The 20750-nt window shown below is 33.4% G+C and overlaps 1 protein-coding gene across 1 annotated transcript; it reads right to left on the bottom strand.

Annotated features, from left to right (window-relative positions):
- Nucleotides 1–9269: 9269 nt before the first annotated feature.
- On the bottom strand, nt 9270–19114 carry LOC124422766 (protein big brother-like). The gene is made up of 3 exons (XM_046959644.1): nt 18547–19114; nt 18102–18296; nt 9270–13059 (listed from the first exon to the last, which is right to left on the bottom strand). The coding sequence occupies exons 1-3, from the start codon at nt 18751–18753 to the stop codon at nt 12700–12702; spliced, it is 762 nt and encodes a 253-aa protein (XP_046815600.1). The 5' UTR covers nt 18754–19114; the 3' UTR covers nt 9270–12699.
- Between the last annotated feature and the right edge of the window lie 1636 nt (nt 19115–20750).

Raw genomic sequence — 20750 nt, 5'->3', positions numbered from 1 at the left:
TCTAGTGCTCTGTATTGTGATATACAGCTATACACAGGGTGGCCATTGACGAAACGACTTCCCCTCACGCCAACCGTTCGAGGTATTTCTCTCTCATATCCACCCGTCTTCCTTTATTCACCATTCCTTTCGTTCTTATCCTCTCCGACTTCGTTCGTCGTTCCCCTTGTCATCATTCACAACTATAAGCCCTTTCGGTGGCCTTTCGAGGGTTGTCCCGAAAGCAGAACGAATGTAGAAAAAGACAAAGTTTTGGAGCTTTATTGGCAAACAGTCCTACGCTTTCATGTAATGTCTCTATTATTGAAAATGATAGTGTAAGGTGCATATTAGTTATTTATATTTATTGAGCTCTTTCTACTTTAATGAAATTCAAAGTTACTTCATGATAACTATAATTGTTTCTTGATAAAAGATGAGACATAGTTGTTAAAAAATTCCATCAAAAAAAATAAAAAAATAAAAAAGAAATAATTCGTTAAACAATCTTGACATTTCGCTAAATTGCACACATTTCAATCTTTGACGTATTGACGCTTGAAAGGCATAGAAATGTTACACTTTTCTATTTTTAAGCGTTCCCGTTCTGTTTCTTTCCTTATTTCTTCCGACGGAAGCGGAACCGATATATCCCACTCGAATAGAATAATCTCTTTCCTCGATCAAAATTCGTGACGTAAAGAGGGGAAGCAGGTAGATATGTGAAAATTCTATTTTTCGAACAGTGCGTAAAACGGATCGGTCAAAATGGCGACGTATGAGGAGCCGACAGCCGGACAATGCAGTCATAGTATCCTCTCGTGCGGGCGAATTACACGGATCAAGAGCTACGAATGCCTATCGATCATATATGCATGTCGTGACTTTATACGTTTACGCTAGCGAATGTCTATGCATGAATAGATATTCAAGTACGTTCTCGCGTAACCGATAGCTTACGGTTAGAAAACCATAACGGGGGATGATCATGAACGTGACACGTGAAAAGTGTCCTTAAAAATCGAGTTCCTAATAAAAATAGAAAAAAGTATCTAATGAATAATTTCGTATTGGAATGCTCATTTTTAATCATAATGTTGAAAAAAAAGAAAACAAATTATATACTATATACAACATAATATGTGATATTTGATTAATAATGCTTAACTGTTTTTTTCTTTCGAAATATATCAAAAAGCGAAGGCAATGTTAAAAACAGAGCTAAACAAGCTAGAAATGAAAGTAAGTACAAGAAACACATTCGACTAACACTATACAGTTTGTAGAATGCTACTGAATACCTTCTTTCTTTTAGTCCAGGTCAGTTTTTTCCTTCTTTTTTTTTTCTTTTACGAAATAACTTCGACGATCTCTTTAACAAGACTTTTAATCTTTATTTATTCTTGAATATCTTTATCTTATTTCTTTTTTAATTTTTATGCATGCTTGATAATATATGAAATGTGACATTAAATATTTTTGTTATAAATTTATAGTTAAATTAAAAAAAAAAAAAAATGAAGAAAAAAAGATTTAAAGAGTAGAGAAACAGGAAATTTTTAATGGATGCGAGAAAGACAATCTTATCACTTTTTTTACAAGATATTAAAAAGTATCTACCATCGATGATCATCGATACGTGAAAGTAAATTGCTGCGATCCTATTTTCAAAGTATACCGCCGCCGTTGTCAATGAGTGTTCGTCTATGCTTAGCGAAAAGAGCAGATGGTGTTATCTTCCGTCGGATGAAACAGATACTTTTCCAAATCCATTCTTTGCGAGATTTCGATAGTGAAAAAAGTATGGAGTCGAATGAAAAGAAAAGCGTTAGCATCTAGACATATTCTCCGAAGAAATGTTTCTTCCTTCATAAAAAATGTCTATTGAGAAGAATTAAAGGAAATCAATCGTTATGAAGACTTTGTTAATATCTACTATTCTAATGTTCTTCTTATCGGTTGTTTGACTTTCCCATATTCGATATAATGCGTGATTTTCTAGAGCACAATCTACATCCATATCTTTTATTGGAGTATTATTCGTATATAGATAAACAGGAGTTGGCTGATATAAGTTCCGAATCGGCTTAAGTACCATTTTGGCCTCTGACGTTCTGACATTTATCGGTTCTACTCGTAAAAGGGGTATTATCCGTTCGAAACTGATATTTTTCGCATAATGGCCGAAGAATGACGAACGTGAGAAAAATAAATCAACATTCCGAGTTATATGGAATTGTTGTTATAAACATTCTGATAAAAAAATTTTTTAATTTAATTCTAAAACGTAAATAAATTAGATTTTCATGAAATAATTTACAACAGACCAATACGAGTTGAATGAAATCCTTTTTTCATCATCATTATACAATGACCTACGTTACATTAATTTTCGATTGCTATTACAATAGAAACTGATATGGAATTCGTTCCTGTGCGTTGACGTTTTCAGCGTGACGCCTTACGCGAACAAAGATCTCATAAAGAACATATCCCAATTTTGCCGATAAAGATGGAAATTCGTTGTCCACCCTTACTCAACTCAACAGATGAACGGGTAACACATGTCGATAGGTACAACTAGAGAATATACGGGGAGCGATGGGGTTAGATTCGCTCGATTTTTACCCCAAAATCGTCGTTTTGTGTCATTCCTGATCATAAATCAGGGGGCGTAAAATCAATTATCGCTTATCGAGATTTTGCACCCTTTTTCTAAGTAGTAAAAAAAGAAAGAAAAGACCTGCGATCTGTTCGAGAAAATGTCAAAAATAATTTGGAAATTAAACGATTAGATGTAATAACTTTTCTTCATCGCTCTTTATCGACGCTCTTTATCGACAAATTTGAAGATTCGACCATGTGCAGCAGCAGAGACATATTGGATGAAAAACAAAAAAAGTAAAGATGTAATATTTCAAGAGAATTTTTCACAGGTAACTCTTTCAGACGACTTCTCTCGCACGGGTCGGCTGATTTTTCTAGTCCGTCGCCCTACAGGGATTTTATGCCTACCCCCTCTCTCTCCCCTTTTATTTTGATTTATTCGACGTTAACTCGCTTTGACGCTCAGTGGGTCGTGCCCCGTTCGTGCCCTCGAATACGAAACGCGTAAGAACCTAGCGAGTGAATGTAATTCATGTCGTAAGGGTCTCGACAGGACTTCTTCCTGTTTGAAGAGAGAGAGAGAGAGAGAGAGAGAGAGAGAGAGAGAGAGAAAAAGAGAACTCTCAGTAAGGGCGCAGCAACTTGATGATGGTGTTACAACCGGAGAAGAGACGTATGCTTTTCGACACTGGTCGTGAAGCGTTCTTTTTCTTTTTTGATAAATGATGTTCTAATTTTTTTCTTTTTGCTTTTTTCTCTACGAAATCTATGCGGAATCTTTTTTTTTTCTAATAGAATAATATATATATAATACAATGCTTTAGAAACAGTGGGAAATATCGAGTATATTGAGAAGATTATAATAAAAGCGATAGTCGAAATCAGGGATCTTTCTTCTTGATTCAAAGGAGCTTTAAAAAAGATGTAATTACACCGAGTTCACCGACGCAGGCGCCGCGACATTCCGGAAGCCATTGCTACATCACCATGGATACTAGGGAGGAGATGCGGCAGGCGAATCTTGTATCGATCGTCTAAATTTCCGAGGGTCCTTGTCCTCTCAAATATATACATGTACACATACACACATACACATAATGTTAATTTTTTAATTTTGTCATTTTGGGTAGATTGTTTTTTATTAAGAAAAAATATATATATATAGATGAAGAAAGAGAGATCGAATAAAGGTGAGGTATTCGTACGTATACATATATCAAAGATGAATAAAAAAAAACATGTTAGCAATAGATGTCTTCTCGTTTTATAAATCGTAAGGGATGAAAGGGTTTCTATAGTTCACATTGTGCTCCATAATTTACTGTCTGCAAACAGAGAAACCTCGGGCGTTCATTGAAAACATGCGCGAGCATACATTGGATCGCCATTGGATTAGAAGGACGTCTCTTTCCTCTCCTTCTCCTCTTTCATTCATATCGTTTTCGATTGAACCCCATATACGAGGATTTATTTGGAAGCGTAAATTAAAGTGTAAAGTGACTCGAGTCGATCTCAGTCGTAGGTATACGTATACATTGGTATTATCCGGGGCATACTTTACAATGAAACATTCTGGATATGTCCTTCAGGATCATCCTGTTCTCTTTTTACTTGACTAATTATGCGTTTATGTTATACGTTGACGTTTGATACTGATTTATTCCTCAATTGTTTTACTTAATTTGATAATACGTTTATAAATGATCGTATTCACAAATAATCCGATAATATTTCGTATATAAAATTAATTGAAGCATAATATGCTCTTATTGGTTAAGATTTCTGAAACTTAAACAAAAAGAAAAAAAAAGAAAAAAGAAAGAAAATAAAAAAGTTAGAAAAATTGTATATCACGATTATCTGGTCGAACTGTTGCGGTTAGTTTCATCATGTTTTGCGGTCATAGCAGTCGAAAAGACAATCGAGAAGATTGTGAATAAAATCTTCACAACGTTTCTAATTACGTCCGTCAAAGAATTTATTAACTTAACTCGAACAATAATTGTTTTTTTTTCTGTAGATACGTAGACGTTACTCGATGCACGAATTTAAAGAATTAATCGTTGAAAAAAGATCAACGACAAGAAAGATCATTTATTTTATTTCCAATTGGTTCTACTATTTTTCCAAGTGATTGCTTAACCCTTTTTAGGTTCAGGTACGGCCAGCTGACGAACCGTTATGTCTTTGTGAAAAGTGAAAGGATTGGAAATTTTTCACATGATTTCATTACGAAGGCGTAAAATATTTCATTGCTCATTCTTACCAGAGATATAATAATAATTTGAAATAATTTTTATTTTGCAATAGTATCTATGTTATCCTAACCTCGAATTTGTTTATTTTATTTTGAAAACCAGATTTAATTCAAATTAGAACATATTTAATGATAACAATTATTCATTCGTATGTTCATATGTTTAGGTGGTAATATCCTATCTTGATTAGTATGTCAACTGATTCAGCATAACTGACGATTCCTGTCCATGCACATTTATTCAAATTTTACGCTCTTCCCTTTTGCGAACGCAGAATAGGGTAGTAGTATATCGAGTTCGCGACTCGATAAAGATCCGTGAAATCACACGTGTAGCCCGACAGCACCCTTCCGGGACAAAAGAATATAACGCATAACGCTTTGCGTATGTCACTCTTGATCGATCTTCCTATCCGACTGGCTGTCTTTATTGACGGTGAAATTAAAATCAAAGATTTATGAATTCACGCTAAATAATACCGTACATATGTAAGTACGAGTTTGCACTTGTTTCCTCTTTTGTTTAATCTTCTATAATCCCATATAACTTTTATGTCACACTTTCATATTTCTGTATAATTTCATCTTTTTGATACAAAATTAATTATTATTTCATATACGAAATTTAATATCTGTTAAGTATTAGCTATATTCGTGTAAATTATAATATAAAATTTCACATTATACATATCGATTATTCACATTATTTATATCGATATGTAATTTCGAATGAAAATATAAGATCTATTGTTTTTTTTTTATTTTTCGTTACATATAATTATTATTAAGACTTGAAACGTATTGCGATTTGAAAGTAGGAAATCTACCAAGCTTAAAGCGGATTCTAGCTCGCGTATTCAGGTGTCCGTTCTCACAGGCTGACGCGGAATCTCGGGTTTACTGAGTGTTTGATGTTCGCATTACATCGGAACCCACTCGTTGTATGGTATATTTGAACGCCTACGAACAGAAGTTCTACGCATCATCGAAGTACATTATCTCTTATTCTTCGTCTTTTTTTCGTTCCCTTCTCTTTTGTCGGTCGAAGTAACATTAGATTAACGGAAGATTTAAGTCTTTCTTACACTAGTACACTTTTGAAATAAACGACTCTATGATGTGTTTGCATCTAAAATATATTTTTTATTTAAAATAAATTGTCGAAGCTTCGTAAAGATTGTCTCAATTCTAAAATATCATCCAATATCTAGATACTTAACAAATTTAAAATTTACTTTATTTTTAGTATTTTACGAACACATGAACATTATCACTTGATAAGCAGATAGTTTGGAATAAAATCCAAAGACGTATTGGAAGATTCGGCCCGGATCAAGCTAAACAATCGAGGAACTCCCTTCCGTTAGAAAAGTACGTCGAAATTCTGGCGACCCTCGCTTAGCAGCAAATCCACGGTCTGCTTATCCCAGCTTATACCGGCTTATCCCAATCATTTCTGCCCCGTCCGTCTCCTTCCTGGTGCCAATTACGTCAAATCAATGTCACGTGACAATACTACGTTTACGTGTTCACATCGTGAAAACTTTAAACGAATAAAAATTGTGAGACCGATTAAGAAATCGATGACTGTTATTAGAGATCATTTGAAACGATTTTTACCTTGATATTTCTTTCTTTTTATAGATATAAATCGTTTCATTTGATTATGAGTTGAAATGAAATTTCGATCGAAACTGACATTTTTTTGTGTTTGCAACGATTTGCATATAGTTTCTTGTTATTCACACCCTTACCCTGTGAATAAGAGCAATGTAAAGTGGATTACGGTAATGGATAGCCTACGATTGATCGGATTAGATTGCGCACGATTGGACTTGCGATAACTCGATCTGCCGTATATGCAGTCAGTGTGAAACGACATACGTTCTGAAGTTACATGCTTCAAGAACCTTGCTTTGTCGTTTTTTATTGTACAACGGTGTTGTTTTAATATAGAAATACTTTTCCTTATTTTCCGTATGCATTTGAGAAACATACAATATTTCATTTAATGCAATTTTGAACAATTATTTTCATATATTTGTATTTTTTAAATTTTATTTAATTTAATTAAATTATATTTGTTTTTTATAAAATTATTAATTCATTTCTGAAAATAAATGTTCACTAATTATAAAAGTTATAAATACAATTAGTATATAATATAGTTATATTAGCATAATTTGTACTATAAGTTTATATTATAATTTTTTGATAGCCACAAATAAATCATAGTAAGGCTAAAGTAAATCATCCTATTGTCATCTTTTTATCACCCTCTATTAACGATGAAATTATATAACTAAGAAATTTTTGAAGAATCAATTAAAAAAGTAATGTACGATAATAAACAATACGCAATACCTTCTTAACAACTTGTCGAGCAAGTTGTTAACAAAAAGGCCGAATAGAAATCGCCATACGAATCTAATTGGCACTAATTTTCAAGACCTGCTAGCTTACAGTGTGCGGGAGTAGAAACGTAAACAGAAAAACCGGGGATACGCTCAATCGCTCGTATAATATTGACCCTCCCGTATATATCTATACGTGGAATGAGAAGAACGAATGGAACATAATACTGCTCACCGCCCCCGCCTGTAAACGAACTGCCAAAGCGTTTCATTCATTCCGGAAGGGAAGTCTGAGCTCGTATTGACAGCCGGTCATCAGGAGTACCGACGAAAAACCTAGTGCTCCTTTTTCAACGGTAGAGCTGGACTTTGTGTCGCTTGATCAGACAGAGAAACCCTCGTAATGCGATACGAGCGTATATATCAAGCTATACCTGAGTTGCTTTCTTCCAAACTCTGCCCATTTATGTGTCAGAGCACCTATGACTTTTCGACTTTTCATTCAGATCGTTGAATGATCAATTATTTCAAACATGGGATCATGATTATACTGGTTATCACCCTCGTTTCATTCTCTCCTTTTAGAAATAATCAATCACTTATAAAAACAACCTTCTCATAACATATCGATTAGATACGTGTTAAAGATATTCAAAACCATTTGTTTTAAAAATATACTTAATTCATCAGATAGGTCAAGTTGTGATGACATGGCCAAATAATGTTTTATCGACTTAACGACCTGTCATTTTGTCTCGTCATCGCATATGTCTCACACACATTGCCTTTCCTTAACTCGCATCGAATAAAATACTATTCAATACTGGCACCCAACGTCGTTGCTCAAAGTTTGTTCACTAAGAATGAAAATACGAGGATAGGAGATGGTATAAAGGCCGTACTAGAAAGAACTATAGACGACATAGAATAATAGAGATGTCGTCGATGTCTCTACACTCACATACATGACGTGTAATTAAACATGCTCTCGCGCGAAATCGTGAAGTCGCGTGGCCTTCTTGTCCTCCTGCGATCGTCGCTGATCCCCCGTGATGCTGGCAATTACCGAGGGTTTAGTATATGACTGAAGCTGTTGCGACACCGAGCGCAAAGGTCGGCCAGGGACCGTTGACAGTGAGAACCTTACCAATGTGCCCCAGCCACCCCCTGCTGCCCTGAATACCGATTCGACGAACGGCACGTGTCCTGCAGATTCGAATATTCATATCCTCTAACATTGTACTGATCTCTTTCTCTTTTTTTATTTCTCCTCTTTCCTATTCGAATATTTTCTTCATGAATATTTCGGAAAAAATGATCTCACATTTTTTTTCGTTGAATAGATATAGCCGATGTTATACGATTCCAAATTTTCATGTTGTAAATTTCAATTTGTAAATTCAAGACATAATATTCGTTGTAATTTTGTTACCTTATTCGAACGTCTGCCTTATCTATTTATCTATTTAAAAAACGATGAACGTTAATAACAGTTAGAATGTTAATAGATTTCTTTTGGTTATGTACGAGCAAAGGGTAGCACGTGCACGCTTATCGTGATTTATGGTTTTTTCTAGCAATGCTACAGTTGTTTTGCATTTAACGGGGGCGGGACTTCGAATTTAAATATCCGAATTGGAGTCGTATCTTGTTTGAAGAAGTATATCTACATATTTCTCTGTGTTTCTATGTATTTTAATTTACAAAATATGAAAAGAAGATAAACTAATGTTTAATTATCCTCAATAATAAAATAATAAAAGTTATAGCCATTTATTACCATTCTTTTTTTTTAGATATATCTATTCAGGTTTAGAAATTCAATGCTAATAAACTTTCGAAGCAAAAATGTTAAACTCGTCGGAAAGAATGCAATATTCTTTGTCGACTGATAAGTCAAAGTATGCAAACTATTCCATTAACCATTTGTAATAAAATAAAAGAAATAGCCCTTCAAGGAACGCACATCTGTGAGGCGTGCAGAGCTATAGGGTCGTTTTATTAATTCACTCTCCCTGACTATTCGAACGAGTGCTCGTCGACGTAACGAAAGGAAAAAAAAAAGACAGGGGTGAACGGTCCTCTCTTACTATTTATTACCTAATTGCCGAGCTGTTACATTCGTAAATTATACTATCGGATACACAGGTGCTTCTCACACGCACAATGCTCGCAATCATTTAGTTGAATTGTAATTACTTTCCACTTCTCATCTACTCGAAATAATTACACGAAATAAACGTTTGTCTTTCGACAGGATATAGCATATTTGAAATTTCTGTTATATATATGTTACATATATGTACGTTCGTAAAAAATTTCGAGGCACAGACGATTTCTAACGAACGTTCGAATTTTATCCATTCCTACTTGATCGAACAGTTTTCGTGAGTAGACGTACATGTTGAATCCAACCGGTAGAGTCTACATTGAGCGAAGGCGGCCATCCGTGAAACGCATTTAGCTTGTTGGCACACAGAACTCAACGGGACAACGAGAGCCCTCCTATGTGCTTTGGTATTGTGCTTACGAACGTGTTCACGTGCATGTGTATAGTCAACAAAATTAATGATAACTCGATGCTTCCTAAAATCAGGAATATAATTTTCTTTGCGTTGTTATTTACAGGACAACAAATATTTAAATAAGGAAAAATAAAGAAAATATATTTATAGGTACTAATAAATGAATAACTATGAAGGACTATGTCTTTAATAATACTTTGATAATTCTGTTGATACAAGGAACGTAATAGATATATAAGAATTTTTTTGGATCTCAGAAAAATGTAATTCAAGGATAATCTCGATCCTTTTCATAGCCAGCACGTAGGTAACAGGAAGGGAGCGATTTACGTAATCTCCAACCTGCGATGTATCATCAAGGGATTATAGATCCTTCGCTATCTTTTTTCTCGTCTCTTCAGGTTGGTTACCCCACCTCTCCAACATCCTGTTTCCCTATTTTCTACATGGCAGTAACTATAAGTATCAGCTCCCTCTGTTTGAGTCCTTTCCAAAGACGATCTTTTAAAATCCTTAATGTTCAAGTAGAGAATTGTGAAGATCGGAGAAAAAATAGGAAAGATAAAAGGAGCGAAAGAAAATAACGTCGAACAGATGTTATTACGCCTCTTTTCCTTGACTTCTCCTGTCCAAATACGCGTGAAGAATGTTTGTATGTGTATAAACGTGAAAATAGAAGAATCCTACGAAGAATAAGTTCGTGAGATATTAATAAAAATTCGAGTAAAGCTATCTTCCTAAGCTTTCATTATGCTCTTGTCAAACCAATGTCATTATTATGAATAATATGATGTTTCTACGATGAAACATTAATTTTCACGTTCGAACATAAGATCAAGATAATTTATTATTCTCGGTAAGATTCCAATTTTGTCGAATACTGATCGATGATTGATTTTTCATCGGTCTCTTCTTCTCCTCCCCTCTCCTCTCTTTTCTATACCTACTTCAAGAAAGAATCAGAGTTATTTTGCTAAAACTCGAAAGGCCCTGGGGGCAAGAGTCATCAATTACGATTGGAAATAAATCGAAGGCAGATGCGACGAGTAGCTACAGGGCTAACACCGCGGGTGGCGGATTTTTCATCCCTTACCCCCTACGGATAATAGCACTGTTTGCTACAAATACAAAACGTTAGCACTAAACGTTCCAATCTCGGCTAACTTAAAGTCTTATGAAATTCCTATGCCGTTCGTTTGCTATACGGAAGACATCAAAATGAAATGTCATTTCATTGATCTTTTTTCCTTATAAAACATAATATTTATATCGTACTCTAAGCAAATGAATCTATTTTAAATTGTATAAAATATTAAATATTTCATTATTTTTTAATAATTATATATGTAGCGAAGAAATATTATCAAAATCTTCACGTTTTCTCGTTACTAGCTGAAATATAGATCATTACCATTTATCAGTCTTTCTTATATCGAGCACGTTCTTTAACAACGTAATGAAGTAGTATCTATATACATAGTTCGTTTTGGTAAAATATACGGGTATAACGATATGGTGTTTATCTACAGACCACAGGAAGTTAAGAAGGAGAGTGGCTGTTTTACGATAAAAATTTTTTGAAAAGACGTTCTTGACATGGGCATATAAAGCCGTCAAAACGTGTCAAGGTAATTCCAACAAATTCAACAAACTTTTCTTATTCTTATTTTTCTTTTCTCTTCTACTTCTACTTCTACTTCTACTTCTACTTCTACTTCTTCTTCTTCTTCTTCTTTTTCTTCCATGAATATACTTTCGTAAACATAGGACGATCTCGTGGGAAGTTTCGTATTTTCTTGTTCCCTAACTGGTATCGACTATCCGGAATCTGTAAGGTTTCTTCTTATAAGAATTCCTACGTGTACATTATCGTTTTACAACATCAAGCGCACTTAATTACTGTTCCATCAAAGAAATTTCGCACGTTATTGCGTTGTTTGTCTATTGAAAGTACAGTTTCTATGTCAACCTGTATTAAGATATATGTATATATCTTCTTTTGTTGCGTTCACACAGAGTATCACACATATATATTCAGTAGGAATTTTGTAATTCAATAATAATTATATTTCATCGAAACTTATATTTAAACTCTTTACAAATATGTACAAGATAACAAAAAAAGAAAAACTAAATAAAAAGAAAAATTTCCAACAAGTGTAGTGTTGAGCCAATAAAATGAATAAAATAAAATGCACGATGATGATTCATCGGGAAGTTGGGAATATACGAGTGGATATAATCGTGATTCATGTATTTCATAGTCGAACGTAGCCTCTGACGCAATGCAATCGCGACTTTCCTTTTCCTTCTTCTTTTCCGAGAAGCCTACTACTTTGTATTTTTGCATAGGCCACGTTCATCGTCGGTATCAAGAATACACTCATCATAGATTTAGAAAGGTCGTTATGTGTTTATAAATCATATTATTAAACTACATATGCACGATTAAAGTGTTGGATACAAAATAATTGTCGTTCCAGTCGCATGCATATCCTGACGGCATTCGTAGATTTCAACGCATAAAATCTGAACATAAAAACGTATCATTATAACATTTCAAAAAGCTGTATAAGCAAAAAGAAATATACCACAAACGTATGGTGGATTATTTATAAAATATTATTGAAAATCTATATAAAATCCTAATGTAAAATCAAAAGTCAGAACTAACAAACGATTCGCTGACAATTTCGTTAATATTTCTCTTAGACATACATAGATATATAGTGTATATATAATATATACAAAATACATCTAATTTAATTTTATCACCTAAAAGATCTCATTTTTACATTTATTATGGATGAAAGGACCTTTGACGATCATCATTGATTGATTATAAATCATGATTGATTAATTATGAATCCCTTAGATAGTTAAAGACTCGTACTATTACGAATATAGCCAACTAACGATATCACTCATCCAGTTTATCACTGTATCCTTGACACATTCATTTCTGAGACGTTGAGTCTCAGTACGCTCTCAGTCTGACCTCCATTTCTGGATCTTGTCGATGCGTCATATGAGGCTCCATCCCGGCACTAGTGGTACCTGTACCTCCTGTGCCAGTCACATGATGTCCCTGATGATGATGAAGGTGGTGATGATTAAGATGAGGTGGTTGAGCAGCTCCACTCCTATAAGCCTTCTCGTGCATATCTCGACCACGCCGACTGTAAACTTCCAGCTGATTGCGAAGATGAGCATCCTCCTCAGCAGCTAGTTCCTCGTCGTATTCCAAACAACCAACACCGTCTAATCTATCAAGGTCGATCCATCCTCGCCATCGTACACACACGCCGTTCATTATCAAGTGTGATCTTAGGTGTACCTGGAAATTTAACGAACACGGGTACACGTCAACTTCTTTTCTTCTTTTCTTCCAAAATGAAATTAGTCGTTCTTTATTTGCGAATGTGTTTATTTCCTATTCTCTATTTTTTTTTAATCTAAAACCACGAAAATAATCTCAAGAAATTTTTGTAAAGAAATGGTAATAGATGGGTATGTTTATGAAACTTGATTCTGATGTAATTTTGGATATACCAAATGTTTTTTTTCTTCTTCTTTCTTTTTAATTATTGCAAATGAAGACAAACAATTTTACTGTTTCACTTATTATATATATATCTGCACGATCACGTTTCCTATTACCTTCTCGCCACTAATATCCTTAAACGATTCTTATTTCGAGAGAACGATTACGCAAATTGGAAGGTACGATCACCGGTCTACCGTCGTTCTTGGTGTGCGAGATAAAATTGCGAGTTTGACCGTGCCAATCTTCGATATTCCCATCCGGGAAACAATAAACGACGAAAATATTGCTCAAGGAATTCTCAATTAAGATTCTTTTTTTTCTCTTTTTAATTTTTATATACTAAAATTATAGAATGACATAGAATACAAAATACATCAAAAGAGACGGAATTATAATTCGTATATTTTTTTATATCGTAGGATACTGTGTAATTTGTAGGGTCATTTCAAAAAAAAAAATATATATACAAAAAAGACAACAAATTAATGAAAGAGAAAAAGAATGTTCGACGAAAAGGAGGATAAATTTAAGCTGTCAGTCCACAAGCAACTCCGAAACGAGCAATTATCTTCCGTCAGCCTATGCCTGGTGCAAGCGTGAGAGAGAATGAGAGAAAAGAGAGGGCTATTTTATTTCTTGACAAATGGTACGGTTTCCGGTCCCGTCCATGAAATCGCTCGTAGAAGAAGCGTTATAAGCGTTCAAATGTATTCTTAATGCGTCGTCGCATCTTTCATGTTGTTTTACAAAGGCACGTTCCGAAAACACTTTCCATTGTTCATTTGATATTTGCCCGTATTTTGTATTTCAATCAAGTCCATTCACCTTTGTATACTCTATAATTATAATTTTCGAATATGATAGGGAAAGAGAGAAGAAAGAGAGAGAGAGAGAGAGAGAGAGAGAGAGAAAGAGAGAGAGAGAGAGAGAGAAAGAAAAGAAATGTTAATAAAATATCTATATAAAATGAAAAAGAAAAACTATCCCTGTTAGATACATACGTCGAATACGAACGATGAAATACACAATAAATTTTACAGCTGGTTGGTAACGTAACGCGAACAATGCGAGCGACACCGTAGGAAGCTCTATATGAAGTTATAATTGAACCATAGCCTCTGACAGCGGGTGGTTCGACTTCGATCTACACGAATAGTCTATCACCTTCATATGTCGAATTAGAAAGAAAAAAGAGAGAAAAAAATGTTTACTACCGTCGAAGTAAAACGACGACTGAAATTCCAAAAACATTTTCTGTTTCTTCTAATGAATCAATTACGAGTCGATCTTTTGATTTAAACATGAAAAGAATTCGAAAAAACAAAATTATCTTTTTATTATTATTCACGGTCAAAGTACGGCTAAATTACAACGTACAAGATAGGAAACCTTCCCTGCGATATTACCTTCTCGACCCTTGTTATATTCTCACGCGATATACGAGATTTTTTATATTCTTTTAACACCTCTCTTTCTTTCTTCCTCTCTGTTTCTCTTTCTCTCTCTCTCTCTCTCTCTCTCTCTCTCTCTCTCTCTTTCTCTTTCTTTCTCTCTCTGTCTATCTTGCATGGGCGTGACCCATTAGCAGCAAATAATAGTGACGATATTTAAACTGTAACGTTTAACAGCGGAACGACGCATATCTTCGAACGTCAACCCTTTTATTCAGCTAATTTGCATTGGTCTGCCAAAAAAAGAGAGAAAGAAAGAAATAGAAGGCATCGTAATACGAATCAGCTACGAGAAAAGGGTTGAAAAATTGTAGACCAGTATATATGTATATATGTATATATGTGTATATATATATATATATATATATATATATATGAAAAATTGTAGACCAGTATATATGTATATATGTATATATATTTGTATATATATATATGTATATATATATATGTATATATACATATATATATATACATATATATATATACATATATATATATACATATATATATATGAGGGAGAAGAATTTTAAAGGGAGAAGAGCAGCAATATGGTTTAAACGTACGGAGATAAACGACTGGCTAGTCCTACGACGGTTCTTTCTTTTGTTTCTCGGTAGGCGTTACCTAGGTACCTTTTTGTGCAAGGTTCACTTCCTGCACAAAAGAGCGAACATTCGTCAGTGATAGCCCTTTCGAATAAATCCCTTAAAAAATACAAAGCCGAAAAAAATTGCTATGGTCAGTAGAGACCCTAATAAAACTTTTCTCTTCTTTTGTATTTTTTCTCTTTTGTATTTTTAGAATTTTATTAAACAACGGACGAGTCCTAGATGATAAAACTGTAAACTTTCACTTTTGATTTCTGTCCGAGAGATAAAAAATAATTACTAAAATTTCTCTTTTTTGAGTTTTTACTTGTATTTGACGTTACATGACGTTTACGTGACTTCAATTGTTTGAATTGTAAAAAAATATAAGAAAAAGCCTAGATTTCTATAAATCGATAAGTTCATCTAATGTTTTGTATAATATATTTTAAAAACAAATATGAAGAAAATTTCACTATCATATTTGATATAAATGTTAGATCTTACTCTTGCTACAACTGTTGATTATATTTGTAAATGTCATTAACCTTTAAATACATGTAACTGCAAATATACAACATATTAACGTTTAATATTGGTTAATGTGCAACGTAACGTACGTGCAACAATGTAATTTTCCATTAAATTTCGTAAAAAAAATGATAATTTCTATCATTTCCTATTATTTCCGTTTTAATGTTCACTTTATAGGAAGTATATTTCTTTCCTAAGAGTTTTAAAAAAAATAAATCATGCATTATAGATATAAAAAAATTTCAAAAATATTTTGTATGATATTGAATCCGATGGCTAACAACGTATTAATTGTTTCGAATTTTTCAACGTAATGAGACGTTATTCGTTATATCTATCATCGAATTTTTATCCCTATCTTTCTTATAGGAAACGTGTACGATAAAAGGATCTACACTCTTCATATTATCGTACTTCATCTAGAGATCGCGAATCTCTGTTGTAATTACTGCTCCTCTGCAGGGCAACCGAAGACAATACGCAAGGGCACGTGTCGCCCCACGCCGCTCTTTATGCTGCCGTCTCTTTCTCTTCTTGCATTTTCATTGTCCGAATAAAACAAAACACGGAGTAGTGGGTAGTCGTGCGATTTCGGTCTCTACTAAAGGATGTTTGCAGCTAGCGAGGAAGTGCCAGTTGAATATCTAATGAATCGTTTTCTCAATCTCTCTAACGAGTTCTCGAAATTCTCTTCTCAAATTTACTTCTAACGATAAGTACACAAAATGTATTCTTTGTTTGAAACAATTGATGTAAACACGAATAATTCTTTTTCTTTTATATCATCTACTTCGACTCTTTATTAGATGAATTATTATTCTCATCAAATACAATGAATTATTGAAATAAATATTAATGTGAAGATGTTAATTAATAATTATTCTATATCGAATATTTATATCTTTTTATCATTTATAAAATATATTGACGTTACTACATAGGTATTTAATCAAATTCAATATTTCTAAATATTTTCTTTTGTTATTAATACAACGAAAATTCTTTTTATTATCTCGTTTTTTTTTATTATTTCTAATTACAGGTGCGGTTGTTTAAATCACCTGTTATACTGTTTTATAAAAAATGAATGAATTTATTCTTGGGAAAAACTTGAATATATAATTTGAAGTTTTAAAAAAATTAAGTTTTTACTTCCGATAAATAATTTGTATCAAGTAGGAAATATAATATAAAAGATTTTAAATAGTACAATTTTGATAATCCTGTGAAATTAATTAAAGTTTGTAATAAAGTATGTTTTATTGATACTTTAAATTATTGTTTGAAAGCAATGGAATGCAATGCGACAGAAAAGATAGAAAAAGCAGAGTTTGCGTTCGTTTGAGTGACTCTCGAATGTCCCGACGATACTTGAGAGGTACGGTTCAAAGAATGAGCCATGTGTCACATAGATTTACGACCGACCAAATTAACGAACGACTGTTAAATTTCCGAAGATATTTGCCCATGTCAGAGTAAACTTCTTTCAAAAAAAAAAAAGGAAAAAAAAAGAGAGAGAGAAATACGCCAGTCCCATTTGTCAAAAAAGAAAGTGAAATCTTAAGAAAATTGAGAAATGATTGAAAGGATTATCATTAATCGAATAAAAATATTCCATGAATAAAAATTTTCATATATTTACTTTTCAGATTAGAAAGTGTGTCCTTAAAAATCTGCAAGTATAGCAAGAAAATGGCGGTCCAGAGACGCTATCGATCGCAATGGCGAAGCTGGAATTTGTCTCCCTCTCTAACTACACATATATACGCGTCGTCGGCACAAAGACAAAGAGTTCGAAAAAGCGAAAGGAAAAAAAGGACGAGAAATAAAGAAGAGAGGGTCCTGTGAAACTCCGTGGAATTTTTTTTCGGTAGAACTTTCAAAACTCGAAGAATAAAAATGTTCTTGGAATTGTTGGAACAAATTGTAAGAGCATCGTGAGATATTCGACAGCATACCGAATGTGTCCCAGTTACAATTGCAGACCCTTGTAGAGTAAGAAAAAAGCTTTTTCGAAGTAAATATGTCGCATATTTGGTAATTGTGACAACAATACCATTGCCAGAAAGAGTAAAAATTATCTTAAATGTTATAGACCGTAAATTGATTCGAAAATATATAAAAGTCTTCATTATAAGAAGTGTTAGACGATAATAATCTTCTATATAACTATTATTAGTAAGTAAACATTTGGATTTTGTGTTGTTATAGAAAAAAATGGATTCAAATGACTTTCAATGTTAATATTAAGAATTCTTACCTTGCCGTGTTCTTTGTCAAAATCACAATCCTCTCTTCGATCAGGAGGATAAGTCCCACAAGCGTTACCAAAGACCAGTTGAAGATTCGTACCGGTTGCTGCGAATGCTATCTCTACTTGACCTTCACGGCAACTATTTTGAAAGCGCACTTGACGTTCTTCCATCGGCCTATCACGATACCCGGTGTACCTTACCTGCAATAATAATTTCGATTTGATCGTTACAAATAGTTGTATCTCAAGAAAACAAGATCGAATTACTCTTCAAAGGGATTATACGCTCTAGACTATAATGACATTCACGTATCGAAATTTTGAATGTAAATACTATGAATCGTTTAGTTTACATAAATGCATCATAAATGTATGAAAACAAAAGAAATAGATTTGTCGATATACTTCGACAATAAGAGAACGTTGAATGTTAAGACGAATCGGATTTTACCTCGCTCTCACGGCTAAGTCTTCTAAAGAGCTCGTCGCTTTCGAACTTGGCCTTCTGATCAGGCACAACGCGTGGCATTTTTAACGCATAACGAGGTCGTGGTTGCTCATATAGTGCCATTGCATCAAAAGGCAGAACACCAACGCCTAGACCGGCCGCGCCACCCGCGTGCTCGCTCATTGCGTGCATCATTTTTTCGGCGTACATGCACAGGCTGTATCCTCACTTTTTTTTTATTATATTCTTACTTCTTTCTTATTTTTGTCCGTTCGTTCTTTTTCCAATGAACTTTTGATTTACGATATATCAACAGACAGCTCACATAAGCAAACGAAATTCGTGGATCAGGAAAAACTTAAGTTAAGAACGCGTATAATTACGTTAATGTCACGTTTTTTTTCTTATCTAGTAACACGATCGAAAGTACGAGATACAATTAGTCTTGACTTGTTACAGAGCTCCGAACTACACAGCGTCTCAGTGGAGACTGACAAAACTTTATATAGAAAAAGGTCCCCTCTTACTTTCGGAGAGCTCGTGTTAAGTCACGCCTACCGACCAGCCTCTCGATCTACTGTCCCCACTCGACTGCTTCGTGATTCGCGAAACTACGATGTTTCCCCTACTATCATTACGTATGCTTGTATATATGTATATATATATATACACCTCTTTTTTTCATTATATATATATATAACGTAATGTATATATATATACATATATATATATTAAATATAATATGAATTGAACCATTCATGCACGCATGCATAGCATGTATGTTCAAACATACACCTTTTCTTATTATATATATATATATATATATATATATATATATATATATATATATATATATATATAAAGCACTTTTGTTACGTTACTTTGAATGGTGAAAAAAGTTTAATATTATAATTATATAAACAAATTTAGTAAAAGAAAAAAATTTTGAAAAAAGTTTAAAAAATAAGTAATAGTAAATGTGTATAATGGTATTTTATTGCTTCCTAATTTTCTAGTTACGCACACGCGCACATGTATGTATAATATGGTTATGGCATAGTACCGTATATATTTGAGATGAACATTATTGCTGACGTAGCATTTAAGGAGATAATCATTAGTATTAAAATATTACTTAAGAATTTGCTTGAAAACGAATTTTCAGAAGACCGTATATTTAATTATTTTTATTTTAAGTTATTTTTATCGAAGTGATGATAAGTTTGAAAAAATTTTTCCGAAAAATTTCTTCGATAAGATGAACTTCAAACTACATTTTTACAAATAATAGACACAAATATAGGTCAGAAGAAAATGAGCAAAAGGGAAACTATTACTTGAAAGTTAAGTGAAAATTTCGTACAATATCTCTCAACACTACTGATGGATGTTTTAACATTTCCTTCATCGACAGAGTAAAACTCTTAATTAAAGTTCTCTTTTCTATTAATTTTATAAATTAAATTTTTAAAAATTGATCTTACAACAATCTAAAACTCTGTTATTTTTGCCATGCTGTGTATCTTTTTTCGAATTTACAATTATTTTGTTTACATTTGGAAAGACATCTTCAGAACAATTTATTTATAGAACAGCCAATAACTATTATTTTTAGATAAATAATAAATCTTAATTACACATTATTGTACACTTATAATATAATGACAACAAACTTGTGTAGATACGATATATAGAAATTATAAAACAAAAATATCTTATACTTACAAGATAAATGAATAATCCTTCAAAAGGAGTTGTGTATCTATTGCAACTGTCGAATATATATATGTATATACAAACACACATTATATATATATACACATATCGTTAAGTGTTCTCTCTCTTGGATAGATAAAGAAAGCTTCGCGGTATTCCTCCCGCCTCTTGGCTTATCCGATTGGTCCATAAGTTTCGCCAATCCTAGCATTCCCTTCAGCGTTAAGATTAAGAAGAATACATTCAAGAGGACTGCATATGTACCACACATATATACACATACGTTATTTAGACGTTACGAGAGATTTATACACGTATATATATACACGCCATTGAATGTATTATCTCCCCCTAACGATACTCGAAAGACGGCATAACAAAACATGACTCGCTCTCCCTCTATTCTTCTCCCTTGTTCTGCTGCTTATACATCACTCTTCTCTGTTAACGAAAGCAGCTTTCATTTTTTCGGTATATCACGTTACGGATCG

The sequence above is a fragment of the Vespa crabro genome, chromosome 3 (genome assembly GCF_910589235.1).
Source record: "Vespa crabro chromosome 3, iyVesCrab1.2, whole genome shotgun sequence".
In the NCBI taxonomy this organism is placed as follows: domain Eukaryota; kingdom Metazoa; phylum Arthropoda; class Insecta; order Hymenoptera; family Vespidae; genus Vespa; species Vespa crabro.
The sequence above is the reverse complement of the archived record's forward strand: the minus strand, read 5'-3'. Positions and strand labels throughout refer to the sequence as shown.

Excerpts from the sequence above, each read along its gene's own strand:
- LOC124422766 (XM_046959644.1), bottom strand. The coding sequence starts at position 18,753 with ATGTACGCCGAAAAAATGATGCACGCAATGAGCGAGCACGCGGGTGGC. Across the intron at positions 18,297-18,546 it reads GACTTAGCCGTGAGAGCGAG|GTAAGGTACACCGGGTATCG; the intron begins GTAAAATCCGAT and ends TTATTATTGCAG. Across the intron at positions 13,060-18,101 it reads TTGACAAAGAACACGGCAAG|GTACACCTAAGATCACACTT; the intron begins GTAAGAATTCTT and ends TTAAATTTCCAG.